This window comes from Leopardus geoffroyi, chromosome C1, assembly GCF_018350155.1.
Source record: "Leopardus geoffroyi isolate Oge1 chromosome C1, O.geoffroyi_Oge1_pat1.0, whole genome shotgun sequence".
In the NCBI taxonomy this organism is placed as follows: Eukaryota; Metazoa; Chordata; class Mammalia; order Carnivora; family Felidae; genus Leopardus; species Leopardus geoffroyi.
In genome coordinates this window covers 38531013-38546508 of record NC_059328.1, presented here as the reverse complement: position 1 = coordinate 38546508, position 15496 = coordinate 38531013, and the positions used below count along the sequence as shown (strand labels likewise).

Sequence of the window (15496 nt, the reverse complement as noted above, 5' to 3'; positions counted from 1 at the left end):
GAGGAGAGAAGGGATGAAAAGAGAGAAGAAAGAGGGGCAAGATGAGAGAGGGGGAGAAGGAACAGAGGAGCAAATACAGGATCTGTCTGCACCTTTCTCCCCACCACCCCATCCTCAGCTACCCACACTGAATAAAGCAGCCAGGAACCACTTTATTTTTCTCCAAGATAAAGTACATAGTTACAGCAGGAATGCTGGCACCCCTGAACACTTCTTTGAATAACAGCAATGCCTACCCTGCCAAAGGGGAAGATTTCATTTTAATGGGGAAATAATTGAACTTCAGTCTTACAGTAGGCTCTCACCACACGGCCATGCCAAGGAAAAGGACCATGGACTCAGGTCTTGAAGCAGATAAGGTGGGAAACTGACAGAATCTGTCCTCAGAGGCCAAAGGAAGGAGAGGAAAACAAAAAACAAAAAAACAGTGCAAAGCAGAAAGATCAGACAATTGAAAGATATGACTCTCAGGGTATAATGGGCCACAAAAAGTCACCAAATCCATTCTCTAAATGAATGAAGAAGAGGGATGAATGAATTGAAGAGAGGGAAAGAAACTTCTCTAGGGTCACAGAGCAGGTTAGTAGGAGAGCCAAGATGAGTTTCCTGGCAAGAAAAGAATTAAGATTTACTGAGGACTTCCCAAACCCCAGCTCAGTGATTAGACGTATATTTTTATCTCCCTGGATCAGCTAACAACCTCCTACAGGAGATGTCTCCAAGCATTCAGGCCACACATATTTATTGAGTTCCTAACATGTTCCTGGGGGTGCCCTAGTTTCATCAGCCTTTGATTTATAATGAAGCAACATTAACTTTTAATTATGAAATTAAAATGTCCCTCGGCTCTCACAAGCTTACATATTATATCTCCATTCTCTTCTTAGTTCGTCTTTCTGCTCAGACTGGGGCTTTCTGCAGGGAGGTCTGGCTTTTCCACTTGTATCTGTGTCCACTCTTGATGTAGGTGTGAGCACCTGGGGTGACCCCCAAGGGTAAGGAGCAAGCAAAGGCTTTGGATGCAGTGAGATGTAACTTAGAATCCAGCTGAGTTCCTTTTTTGCTATGAGATCTTGAAAAGCCTGGCTCTGAGATTCTCTGAGAAACCAAGCTCCCATTTACTTCAGTGGATTGTTGAGAGAATCACATGAGCTAATTGGTGTGAGAATGGTTTATAAACTCTACAAATGTGTAAGACAATGGTTATCGTCAATAGACATCCCATTGAACAGGGAAGAAATTTACATTTATGTAAACTGGGTCCCCAACCACCACTCAGCTCTGTGTTCCTATAAATCCTGTATGTCTCTTCAAATCTTCCATTGTATACACAGTTTTAAAATGTCCATCCTCCTTGCAGGGTTTTGAGCTCAAGGAGGTCCATATCTGTGGTGCCATGCACAGCACCTCCTCATAGTATCTATCACTGTATAATTGAAAAATATGTATTGAAAGTGTATAAACTGCCAGACATTTTGCTAGGCACAAAACCAGGTACTTCATTTAACTTCATGACAATCCTTTGAGGTTGGAATTATTATCCTCACTTTTTAGTCAAGGAAACTGAGGCTCAGAGAGGGAAAGTAACTTCTACAGGTCCTAAAGCTCACCCATGGCTAAGCTGACACTTAAAGCCAAGTCTACAGAACCCCAAACCACCCTACTCCATGACTACACTTCTTCTGTCATCATCATCATTGTGACGGTCAACGTTGGGTTCACCAATCACTGCTATGGAGAGTAGGAGACAGACCAGGACTTTTTTGCCCTGGGAAGATCTGTTATGAACCCAGACCATCTGTGCTGAGCCTCTGGTCTCTCTCCCTTTTTTAGGGCAAAGGTGAAGGAGGAGGTAGAAAAAGAGGAAAGCTTCCTCCTAGCTTATTAGAAGGAGGAGATGCAGAAATGGCTCTATTTACATGCAGATCCTACTTTTCACTTCTAAGGAGGGTAGGATTGTAAGAGACAAATTGGAAGTAGGAAAATGTTTTTATTCCTCATCTTGCTGCTACTGGTGATTTTTCCCTACACGCGTGCATGACTCACAAATTTCCTTTGTCCTGAAAGAGGCCTCAGATGGAGAGGCTGGGCCTTTATAAGTAGCTTAGAGATGAAGAGCTTAGCCCTAGGGTCAGAAAGACTTGAGTTTGAATCTCAACCCTGCCACTTGCAAGCTTTTTGCTTTGTTTTCCTCCTGAGATTATAACAGTACTTAACTCATAGGATTGTTACCAGAATTGCTACAAGGCCACAAATAGGAAGCACTCAATAAATGTCAGTTGCTTTTGATGATGTCATGGTTAAGAACATGGACCACAGAGCCAGTCAGCTTGGGTTCTGCCAGTTCCCACTGTGTAACCTGGGGGTTCTTTTGCAGGTTACCTCAACTTTGCTATTCATCAGTTTCCTCATTTGTAAATGATGTTTCTATCTGAGGGGGTTGTGGCAGGAGTAAACGGGTGGTGGTAAGCACTATGTTGTTATTACTATCTTCCTTTCATACCTCCTTGAGTTAGAATCTAGGCCCTAAAACTCCTAATACCATATCTCTTCCTCTGCCCCTTTCTCTGAGGCCAGGATACCTGGATTCATTCATTCATGATGTACTTAGTCACTCAGCAAATGTCCCCTGAGTACCTACTGTGTGGTAGGCCCTATGATACACCCTGGGGATACAGGAGTGAACCAGACATGGTCTTAGACCTTAGTGGGTTCTTCACAAACTACTCCCTCCTTCTTAAAACCATTTTTTTTTTTGCTCTTGGTTTTCTTGAAACCACACTGTCCATGTTCCCTCCTATTTCCCTGCTACTCCATAGTCTCCTTCACTTCATCATCTACCTAAACTCTCAGCTTAAGGGGCCCCAGAGACACCGCTGTGCTAACCAGGCCTATGTTCATACCTCTAGGACAGCCCTCTCTCCAGGGCCCCAGGGTCTTATGTGTAACTGCCTACTTGACACGCCCAGTCTGGTGTCCACCAGCCGCTTCAAACAGCAGAGATATCTCTGACAACCAGCCCAGCTGGTCTCCGTCCCAGTCTTCTCCATCTCTCAGTTGCTCAAGTCACAAACCCTATATCTGTCTTTGATTCTCCTGCATACAATCCATGCACAGGTCCTACAGAGGTGAGGCCAACAGATTGATCAAATATTCCCTTCTCTTTTCATCACCACCAGCGCACTCTCATTTAAGCTCCTATGGTTTCTAGAGGGAGCTGTTCAAAAGCTTCCACACAGGTCCCTCAAATCCATTATCTGCACTACAGGGAAGGGAATCCCTGTTAAACATTCCCTGTTAAAATGGCTTTTCATTGTACATAGGACAAGCTCCAAACTCTGACCCCAGGCTACAAAGCTCTGAGTGAGCTGCATCCTATGAACCTCCCCAGGCACACCTTCAGTGTTCATCACAATCCCTCCGTGAGCCATCCCTCTGGTCTTTGGAAGTGCCACACTCGTCCTTGCTTGCAGGTCCTTATTTGCCCAGAACTCTCCCACCAGCCTCATTGAACAGCTCATTCTTATCATCCTTCAAGGCTCAGCTCACATGTCAGAGGTCTTTCCTGATCACACCAACTAAAATAGACCCGGTCCCCATCCACTCGGTTACTCGCCATCCTGCGGCTCCCCTTAGTGCATTCTGAGCATGTATTACAAATCTGGGATCACCTTGTTTAGTTGCTGTTCACGGTCTTCATCCCCATTAGCTCCTCGAAGTCAGGAACCTTGTCTGTTTTGTTCAACTCTGGGTCCTAGAAACAGTAAGTTCACAGCAAATATTTGTCAGATGAATGAATGAATAAATGAATGAATGAATAAACTGGATGACAAATACTTTATCACAGGGATATTTCTAAAATCTATGGGAGTCCAGAAAAGAGAACTGCTGTCCCTGAGAGGGTCAAAGAAGGCTTCTTGGACAAAGAGCCATTGGGCCTAGTAGTGAAAGATGAGCAAGCTGTTACCATCAGGGGGAAAGGGATGGGAGGGACAGGCATTCCCACCTGCAGGAATGGCAGGCACAGAAGCATGGAGTAGGAGAATGTGTGCTGGGGAAGTTGCAGGTAGGGTGGGAGCAGAAGATGGAGAAAGGCAGGAAAGGAAGTACCGGAGCCCATCCCCCATGCCCTAGGCTAGCTCTCCAGGCGTCCTATACACCTGTTCTTCTTATTGCCCCCCATTGACTCACCAATCCTGTTTTTGTGACTAGAAGTGCTGTCCAGCCATATTCAGGGTGCACCTGAGCAGAGAAGCCTTAAATGTGCTGCTTCAGAGATCAAGATTATGCATGATAAACAGTGACACTGTTTTGTTTGCTTGATTTGCTCAGTTGTTTTTAAAGAAAAAGTTCTCAGTTTTTCTGAAAAATTCTTCTGCCTTAGGACATGTACCCTGACTTCCATAAGCATCTGCTTTACCTTTTTTATTTTCCTTTAGCTTCATATTTATTGTGCTGAATTTTTTTTTCCTACTTTGACTTTAAAAAACACAGGGAAATACTTTCGTTGATAATAAATAGATTTGGGGTGTTTTTTTTTGCCTGAGGCCCATGGGGAAACAGCTCCCTGGGGCACATCTCAGCGAGGAAGCTGTCTGGAAGGTCTGGAATGCTGCTTGCCCCTCCACCCAGCCTCCCAGTGCCATTCTAGAGGCCAAGCCTGTGAGGATCAGTCCGCAGACCTCCCAGCCCCTCAGCCCAGGGATGAAGGAAACTGCATAGTCTTAGGAGGTCTTGCCCTCCTAAGATCAGCGTGATTGCCTTGCTAGACTATAAGCCCCTGAGAGCACAGCAGGATGCAGAGCACGGTCTGGAAACCAGAAGGACCCAGGCCCCTGCTCTGCCACTTCCTGCTGCATAATGCAGGGCTGGCTACTTACGCTCCCTGCTCTCCGAGCTTCAGCCCCCTCCTCCTTGAGTAGGGATAACAAAGCAGCTCACCCTTCCCATTTGTCCTTATCCCTGCCAAGCTTCAGTTCCTTTCTGCTCGCCAAGCCTGAGAGAAACCCCGCTGCCCTTCCTGGGTCCGATTTCCCTTCCTTTGCTGGGTTGAATATGTGATAAACCCTGAAGAGCTGTTCAAATGTGAAGGAGTCAGCACCACAGCACAGCACCAAGCTCAGATTTGAGAAGCAGGGAAGCAGCTCAGAATGTAGGGGGGAAGAAACAACCCATTTCCTCCCTGGTGTCTAGGAGGAAGCAAACCCCACACTAAATTATGTTGCAAATATGCCCTAAGGTAGTTTTAATTTTATTGGTACTGATTTTAATTTACTCTTCAAGCCCCTGATAGCAGGATGAGCTGTTGGCTGCTGGCAAGGGGATGGCCCTTCATCACTTGGTTTTAATTAAGGTTCTTAAGTTTGGAAGGAAAGAACAGAGATGCTTTCTTTCACTTCTAATCTCAGTCCCAGGTTGTAATTAAGGGCCCTGTATTAGCAACACACCCTGTGCTCTGGCTTGGCCACAGAAAGGTACCTCATTTGACTGTTGGGAAAAACTTAAGATGCACCTGTTTGGTCATATAATTCACTCATTCTTCCATCACTTTATTTTCTATTCATTCTTTTGCCGACCCTTTAAAGATAACCTACCATACACCAGGCCTTGTTCTAGTCCTGTGGATTTAAAAACCCAACAATGTATGGTCCCTGCCCTGAATGGGAGATGGGAATAAACAAAGCATTTGTATGCCACTGTCTCAGAGAGAGAGAGAGCTGTACCTTGAATTATGAGAGCACAAAGGAGGCTGTTACCTCATCCAGAGGAATAAAATAGGCTATTTGAATTGAGATTTTATTTTTATTTTTTAATGTTTATTTATTTTTGAGAGAGAAAGAGAAAGAGAGAGAGCACACACACAAGTAGGGGAGGGGCAGAGAGAGAGAGAGACACAGAATCCGAAGCAGGCTCCAGGCTCTAAGCTGTCGGCACAGAGCCCCACGCGGGGCTCAAACCCATGATCCGTTGAGATCATGACCTGTGTCGAAGTCAAATGCTTAACCCACTGAGACACCCATGTGCCCCTGAACTGAGATTTTATACTAGTCAGATGAATAATATTAGCTGCTATAATAAGCAATCCCCAAATTTCAGTGGCTTAATACAATGAAATGTCATCATAGTCTGATGCAGGTCAAAAGGCTTTCCTGGCCACTTTCCTCCCAGTGGTGACTCAGGGACATAGGCTTCTTCCTTCTTATGACACCATTGTTTTTACATGTAACTTCCATGCATAAGAACAAGAGAGAATGTGGGTGATTGTGTATGAGTGTTATGGTCAGGTCTGGAAGTGGCAATTGTCACCACTGCTGACATCCCATTTGATCCCAGCCAAATAGCAAAGGAGACTGGGAAGTGTCCTCCGTGGTCCAGGAAAAGGAAATGAGACTGATGAGCATCCATTCAGTTTCTGCTTCACATTTTAAGCTTGTATCAAAGTTAGCCAGATAAAGAGAAACTGTATCCTGGGCAAAGGAGATATTTATTGTGTGTAAATGTGAAGCCGGAGTCATGAGCATAGCAGTGCGAGGTACTGCCGGTCATTCCACAGGACTGGAGCGGACAGTGTGAGACCAGAAATGTCAAGAGCTGAGACTAGACAGGGGACAGCGACTGGATCACACAGGCCCTTTTAAAATCTATTAAGGGGGGCACCTGGGTGGCTCAGTCGGTTAAGCGTCCGACTTCAGCTCAGGTCATGATCTCGCGGTTCGTGAGTTCGAGCCCCGCGTAGGGCTCTGGGCTGATGGCTCGGAGCCTGGAGCCTGCTTCCGATTCTGTGTCTCCCTCTCTCTCTGCCCCTCCCCCGTTCATGCTCTGTGTCTCTCTGTCCCAAAAATAAATAAACGTTAAAAAAAATTTTTTTTTTAAATAAATAAAATAAAATCTATTAAGGGGCTTGGACTCTATCATGTGAGCAGTAGAGAAATACAGAACAGTTTTTTTTTTAAGTTTATTTATTTTTAGAGTGTGTGTGTGTGTGTGTGTGTGTGTGTGCACGCGCGCGCACATGTGTGCGTGAGGAGGGAGCAGAGACAAGGGAGAGAGAGAATCCCAAGCAGGCTCCATACTGTCAGTGCAGAGCCCAACGTGGGGCTTCATGTAACCTGAGCTGAAATCGAAAGTCATATACTTAACCTACTAAGTCACCCGGCTTCCCCAAAATACAGAACAGTTTTAACTAGGGAAGTGACATTTATTTGCATTTTAAAAAGTCACTCTGAACAGCAAGGGAGCCAGGTAAGAAGCTATTGTAGTGGAACAGGTAAAGGTGATGACACCTGGATCCAACGTGGTCCCTGTCCTCATAGACTCACAGACATACTTATCAGCCAGATTAGGTATAGAATAACAAGTGCTGATACCAAGGCCCAAGCAAGCAGCTGTTTGAAGAAGAATGAGGGATTTATTTTAACTGAGGACAAGAAGAAATCATGACAAGTTTAAGGAAGTCATAGCGCCTCTGTCTCATCCAACAACCACCTGTAAAATAAGGAAATTGAGGGGCGCCTGGGTGGCTCAGTCAGTTAAGCATCCAACTTCAGCTCAGGCCAAAATCTCACAGTTGATGAGTTCAAGCCCCTCTTTGCGTTCTGTGCTGACAACTCAGAGCCTGGAGCCTGCTTCAGATCCTGTGTCTCCCACTCTCTCTGCCCCTCCCCCGCTTGAACTCTGCCTCTCTCTTAAAAATAAATAAACATTAAAAAAGTTAAAAATAAAATAAGGAAATTGAGGCACAGTGAAGAGTTTCCACTTCTCCATAGGCACAGATTGTGTAGAAACCCTGCCCCTGCCTTCCATGTTCCATCTAACTGGACCACATGAGTCCATAAAGCCAGTTTAGATAGAGAACATAATAAGGACATGGCTGGAATTAGTATTTGTGGTCTTTGGTATTCCCAACAAAGTGGTGGATATGTGCAGTGGAGAGGAAAAAAAACTAAGACCTCAAACTTAGACCCCTATTCAGATAAATTTCCTTTTTTTTTTTTTTTTTTTTTTTTACTCCAGTTCTAGCCCCTAGAGTCTCAGAGTGGGAAGTGGTCTTAGAAACTAATCTTTTACCATTGTTTTGTAAGTACTACTCAATGTAGTACATGAACAAGAAATTAGAAGCATAAAAACTACGGGGGAAATGAGATAGAATTCCTATGTGCAAGTAATAAGTTTACAAACCTGGAAAGTATGTCCCCTTTCTTCACTCACTCCCTCTTTCCAGGCATCCTCACCTCCTCGCTGTTCTTCAAACATGCCAAGTGCGTGTCACATTATGTGGCATGTTGCATTGACTTCTCCTTCTACCTGAAAGACTCTTCTAACTGATAGCCTCAAGACTACCTCTCCTGCTCCATTCATGTTGCTAGTTTTCAAGACCTCTATTCCATTTCTTTACTTTACTTGTCTCCGTGGCCCTAATGCCTCCTGACATCCTGTATATTTCTTAATTGATTTGTTTATTCCCTTTCTCTCCTCAAAGAATATAAACTCTTCAAGTTCAAGAACTTTCTGTTGTGTTCATTGCTCTATCCCTAGCACCCAGCACATTCCCTGGTGCATACCCCAATGCCTAGAACACTGTCTGACACATCGTAGGCACCCAGTGATTATTTGTTGAATAAACAAATGAAAATCCAAAAAAATTAAACAACAAATTACTGCAAATAATAATAGAATTAGTGAGGGGTCGGATATAAATTTAATATATCGAGAACAAGAGCCTTTATATTTATAAAGAACCATCAGTTAGAAGAGTTAATGGAAGAAAGCATCGTAATTACAGCAGAGAGTGAAAATATAAACTGCCTTGGCATCAAAAATAAATGTTCAGGGTCTATATGAAAACAAAAACAAAAACTTTGAAAATTTCCTACTGTACCCAAGAGAAAATTTGAATAAATGGAAAGTCAAAACATATTCGTGGATTAGAAGGCTCCAACTTCTAAGTCAATTCTTCGTATGGTAATACAAAAATCCTATATGATTATATTTTTGAGAATAGTATTCTCAAATATTGAGAATATTGACAGGGTTTGGGGAGAAAAAACTAAACAAGCTGATTATAAAGATCACATAGAAAAATATGCAAGACAGTAAAGAAAATTTGGGAAAAGAAGCATAGTGAGGTGATAATAGCCTTTCAAATATTAAAATGCATTATAAAACACTAAGTTGAAAAGATATGTACACCCTGTGTTTATTGCAGCATTAATTTATAATAGCTAAGGTATGGAAGCAGCCCAAGTGTCCATGAATAAATGAATGGATAAAGATATATATATATAGGGGCGCCTGGGTGGCTCAGTCGGTTGAGTGTCTGACTTCAGCTCAGGTCATGATCTCAAGCTCGTGAGTTCCAACCCCGCGTCTGTCTCTGTGCTGACAGCTTGGAGCCTGGAGCATGCTTCATATTCTGTGACTCCCTCTCTCTCTGCCCCTAACCCACTCGCATTCTGTCTCTGTCTCTCTCAAAAATAAACATTAAAAAAAGTTTTAAGATATATATATATATATATATATATATATATATATATATATATCTTTTAAGATATATATATTCAAACATGCCGAGTGCGTGTTTTAAAAGCTAATCTTTTAATATTTAAGATTAAAAGCTAATCTTTTAATATATCTTTTAAGATATATATATATATATATATATATATATATATATATATATATAAATTGGTATATTACTTAGTCATAGAAAGGAATGGGATCTTGAGATCTTGGGATTTGTGATAACAGATGATAACATGGGTAGATCTAGAGGGCATTATGTAAGTGAAATAAGTCAGAGCTCATACCACATGATTTCACTTTATATATGGAATCTAAAAATCAAAACAAAAAAAAAACCCAGAAACAGACCCATGAATATAGAGAACAAACTAGTGGTGGTTGCCTGGGGCAGGGGGTGAGCAAAATGAGTGAAGGGGAGTGGGAAATACAGGCTTCCAGTTATGGAATAAGTAAGTAATGAGGAGGAAAGGTACTGCATCAGGAATATAGTCAATGGTATTGTAATAGTGTCGCATAGTGACAGGTGATAACTACACTTAAACATATAAATGAAATAAGATACATTATAAACTTAATATAATTAAAACTGTGTTATAATGAATAGAGAAATGATTAGACAAGAATGAAAAGTCCAAAAATAAACCCAAATACGTACCAAAAAAATGTATATGGTAAAGATGGCTTTTCAAGTCAGTGGAGAAAAGATACACAATTTCATAAATACTGTGGGACAATAAAGTGTAATCTTACCTCACAGCCTACTTCCACATAAATCAAAATTGAAATGAAATTTTTAACTATAAAAAGTAGAACGATAAAAATAATAGAAGAAACAATGAAAGAGTTCAACCCAGAAACCACAAAAGAAAAGATTGATAAATCTGTATAAAAAATTAGCATTTATTTTTTTTTAATTTTTTTTTTAACGTTTTATTTATTTTTGAGACAGAGAGAGACAGAGCATGAACGGGGGAGGGGCAGAGAGAGGGGGAGACACAGAATGGAAGCAGGCTCCAGGCTCTGAGCCATCAGCCCAGAGCCCGACGCGGGGCTCGAACTCACTGACAGTGAGATCGCGACCTGAGCCGAAGTCGGACGCTCAACCGACTGAGCCACCCAGGTGCCCCTAAAAAATTAGCGTTTAAAGGGGCTCCTGGGTGGCTCAGTCAGTTAAGCGGCCGACTTCGGCTCAGGTCACAATCTCGTGGTCCGTGAGTTCGAGCCCCGCGTCGGGCTCTGGGCTGACGGCTCAGAGCCTGGAGCCTGTTTCAGATTCTGTGTCTCCCTCTCTCTGACCCTCCCCCGTTCATGCTCTGTCTCTCTCTGTCTCAAAAATAAATAAACGTTAAAAAAAAATTTTTTTTTTAAATTAGCATTTAAAAACTTCCGCATGGAAAAAAGTACTAGTAGAAGTAAAGTCAAAGAACAATGACAAACTGAGCAAAAATATTTTTATACCACACATAAAAGCCAACAATCCAGCTTTCAAAATGGGCAGATAAAATTAACAATTCAAAGAAAATAAAATGCAAATAGTTCATAAACATATGAAAAGACACTTAACCATGTAATAAAAGAGAATTATACTAAGAGAAATTCAGATTAAAGCTAATCTTCAATATCATTTTTCACCCACCAAATTGATGAATATCAAAAAGTTTCATTCCACCCTTGTTGTCAGTGTAATTGCAAAAGAAACATTGAATATTTTGCTAGGGGTATAAATTGGTCCTTCTGAGAGAGTCAGTCTGTCAGTGTTAATCAGCACTGCAAATGCACAGGGGCCCAGAAATTCTGCTTCTTGAAATTTATCTTACATACAATTACATAGGTGAGCTAGCGTATATACAGAGTGAACCACCAAGACATTGCTGGTAACAGGAAAAGGTTGGAAATAATTTAAATGCCTGCCAATAGGAGGCTGGCTAAATAGTTTATATAGGGCTTTTCAAAAGAATGAAGTAATTGTTTATGTACTGAGAAAAAATACCTCCAAGACATGTTAAGAGAAAGGAGCAGATCTGAAGAGTGTGTTTAGCGTGTTACCATGTGTGTGTATTGAGAATGTCGGGGAGAGGGTGGATATTTTCTTGTTTGTGCATAAAGTATCTCTGAAAGGCATATGTGAGAACCTAGTAACATGAATTGCCTCTGGGGAGTGAAACCAGGTGCCTGGAGATTCATAGGGGCGATACGGAGGTTTCTCCCTATAAATTCTTTCATGTCTTTTTGACTTTTGAACCATGTAAATCAATCAATAGTACTTGCTGGTTTTTTAAAGTGAAATCACATTAGGTGCCAGGTGTCAGAATAGGGCAGTAAAAGCCACTCTAGAATGTTATCAGAAGAACCAGGTTCTAATTCTTACTCCTTCGCTAACTCGCTGGCCAGCCCTACACAAGCAAGCTCCCCACACAGCGCCGAGCCAGACAAGGTCAAAGCAGCTGGTGTCTAAGACCCTCTCCAGTTTGGGTGTTCAGAGATATAAACTGCAGCCTCTCCTTACACATTTCTTAAGTCATCTCTCTACCTCCTCCTTTCCTCTGCAACTCATCAAAAGCTCAGAGGAAAAGACAGACAATTGAAGAAAATAAAATTGTGAAGATGACTTTTATAGGGCTCCTGTTGAATCGTTGTGTATTCCACCTCCAAAGCTGAAAATGATGAGTTTAATATCACACAGAGCAGTGCATCTTGTATCTCTCAAAAGACAGCTTATGCTACCCAGAGAGTTGGGAGCTCAGCAAGAGGTAATTTTTCACTCCAACTCTGAGGCAAATGAAATGACAGTCACCAGGCCCACATTCTAGAAGCAACATGGTTTTCATTTGGTGCTAACTTCGTTTCAAAGTGTCCCAAAGAGAGAGAGCTCTTCTAAGTGTGGACTTTCTTTCCCAGGAACACACACTAGAAAAGGGATGGAAAGGTGGCCAGATTTTTCCATGACTGTTTCTAGAGTTGGCCATTGATGGCGATAAGTTAACTGCACCAGGGATCAGGAGACCTGGGCTTTTTTAGTCTTAGTTATGCCAGGTTGGACAAGTCTCTTTCATACTTGGAGCCTCTGCTACTCTCAGAAAGGATGATCAGGTATACACTGTGCTGATATCTTGGAAGAGAAAGTCAGATTTGAGGAACATGAAAGATTTATGGGCCAAAAAAATTCCCTAATTCTTGCTAGTCCATTCTGGTGTCTAGGGCAATCTCCCTGGGGTTGCCTGTGCAGTCATTCTGCATACAGCGCCTGAGTATCATCCTTCACGTCCAGGCACTGGGCTGTTTAGAGACATCTCCCTACCTTCAGGGAGTTCCTTGGTGGAAACACTAGCAAATAATACCGTTTCAGGCTAGGGAATGCCTTAAATATGTATAAGTGGAGAGCAGAGAAAGACTAGTCAAAGTCATCTTTACAGATTACAGAGCATAGTGTGTATTGTTTTTTTTCCATGCACTATTTATATATTATTGGAGAGTAGGTGTGGTAACATCTAATGAGGTTAAATAAAAGAATTAACTAATATGTCGTACATAAAGCTCCCAGAATCGTGCTTGGCATGCATTAAATATGCAGTAAATGATAGTAATTTTTATTGCAGTGCTTGGTTCCCAGTATAACTTCTCTGAGGTTGGAGTTAAAATACCCATTTGTCTAAATAAGAAAGCTGAGACTCACGGGGCGCCTGGGTGGCGCAGTCAGTTAAGCGTCCAACTTCAGCCAGGTCACGATCTCGCGGTCCGTGAGTTCAAGCCCCGCGTCGGGCTCTGGGCTGATGGCTCAGAGCCTGGAGCCTGTTTCCGATTCTGTGTCTCCCTCTCTCTCTGCCCCTCCCCCATTCATGCTCTGTCTCTCTCTGTCCCAAAAATAAATAAACGTTGAAAAAAAAAAATTAAAAAAAAAAAAGAAAGCTGAGACTCAGAGTAGGGCAGTGATCTACCCCAGACCTCCTCAGCTAGAAATGGCCCAGTCAGGCCAAAACTATAAGCAAGCCCAATGTAAATGCAATTATGTTACCTAAAACGTATTTCTCATTGATCCGAAAAACAAAGTCTGCTAGTGCCTTTAGTCATGAATGTATTAACTGTTCTGGGTAAGCAACATTAAGCCTTAACCCAACAAAGCCCTCACCTCTTGAAGAAGGATGCTACTAACTATAGTGTTCTCAGACCTTGGGGGCAGATGGTGTTAAAAGTGGGGAGAAATTGATCCTCACGGCTCTCAACCCCTCCAATCACATTGCAGACGGCTGCTAAATCTGCTGACACGTAGGCCCGGCTCAGAAGGAAGTATGTGAGCGTGTGTGTGTGTGTGTGTGTGTGTGAGTACGTTCATGCACCATGTTTAGTGTCTGATCCTTTAAGGCAAGCTCTGTGACCCCAGACTTCTCATTTGTCATCCTTTCTCTCAACAGAAAACAAGCCTGGAGTTTTATATTGACATACACGCCCACTCCACCATGATGAATGGCTTCATGTATGGCAACATCTTTGAGGATGAGGAACGGTTCCAGAGGCAGGCCATTTTCCCCAAGCTCCTCTGCCAGAATGCTGAAGACTTCTCCTATGTAAGTTGAGGGTTCTCTCTCAGCACGCCCCCTCTCCTGCCCAGCCCCCTCCCTTTTACTGCCTACCTCTCTTCCTCTTCACTCACTTCAGCTGGGTTTAACATTCACAGACCACCAGCCAGCTCTGTGCCAGGCCCTGTGTGGGCGATAAAGATAGAGGTGAACGAGCTTCGCCCATGCCCTCAAGCAGCCCATTGCGTCAGGAGGGAGACTCCAAGGCAGCACGTGGTCTTTCTGAGGAGCTGGCATTTTTTGTTCAGTTGGTCTGACCCCAGCAGTAGCAAGACAAGGGACTCACCAAGCCCCCCCCCCCCCCCCCCCCGCCCACCACCACGTGCCAGACCGGACCCTGCCCCAGGGCCTACTTTCACCAGCCCTTTTAGTAGGAGCCTAACATACCTGCTGAAGCAGGGAGGGCAGTGTATGCTCCCCATTGTCTCCCTCCATGACCCTTTCCGGGTCTCAATTTCCTTGTCAGTAATTCATGGGTGATAATGTTCTGCCCTGCCTGCATCACAGCTTCCTGGGAGCACAAACACAGCAATAGACGGCAAAGGAGTCTGCAGACAGTAAGGACTCAGCAGACTCCAGAGGCTGGTTGTTGCTACCCACCTCACACACCGAGAAGACTGCAGCGGCCGTGGACTGGCAGCTAGAATAATTTGCAGCAAGAAGCAGTATTGGAGAGAGGATGAGGAGTAGAGTCAGCATGTGGTGTGGGGACATGGGAGAGAGTTTCTGCACATTTTCCTTTATTCTGATACTAATTCTCTAAGGCCTATTATTTCTGTATGGCCAGAGTGGGAGAGGCCCACAAAGGTCATAGCAATTTTTGAGTTGATGAGCTGAAGGCTTGCCTGCCCATTACTCCAGGCCTGGACATTAGTGGAGATGATGAATTTCTCCATGAGATAAGATGCTTTGAATCTCAGAAGTTCTGAATGCCAGACCCGGAAGGAACTGGACCAGTCTCCTCTTTGCACCCAAGAGATACCCAGGTGGCTCCCCATTTACATCTCTGGGGTAGAAACAACCACGCTTGTTTCTGTAGGAATCCATAGGATGGCTAGCCCCAGGCTTTTTGAAACCACTCCAATTTCAGAGCAGGCTGTGGTCTCCTGGATCCACATTCCCTGGGAGGCTGGGCCACAGGCCTCAGAGACCCTCACAGGGGTGAGGTTTCCAGGGCAAACAAAAGGGGCTCGGTCTAGGAGCTTTATTTCTGGCCTTGGCTGATGGTGTTCCTGCACTGCAGCCATCTTAAGAGCTCAAGACCAGGGTCAAAGTAATCTGTCCTCACCCGTCCCTGTCTCTTCTCTGATCCTCAGTACCCAACGTTAAAATGATTTCACTGCATGGACTTCAAGGGTCCTTTCAGACGTGACGTTCTAATTTTCTGGTCCCTTGCTTTA

The 15496-nt window shown here is 43.4% G+C and overlaps 1 protein-coding gene across 4 annotated transcripts in view; it reads left to right on the top strand.

Moving 5' to 3' along the window:
* LOC123597854 (BEN domain-containing protein 5) overlaps positions 1-15496 on the top strand; it is a 1446709-nt gene that overhangs the window by 1371089 nt on the left and 60124 nt on the right. For all 4 annotated transcript variants that reach the window (XM_045477303.1, XM_045477305.1, XM_045477302.1 and 1 more), the window contains exon 10: positions 13932-14084. In XM_045477303.1, the coding sequence (XP_045333259.1) occupies positions 13932-14084 (153 nt within the window). The remainder of the gene's footprint in view (positions 1-13931; positions 14085-15496) is intronic.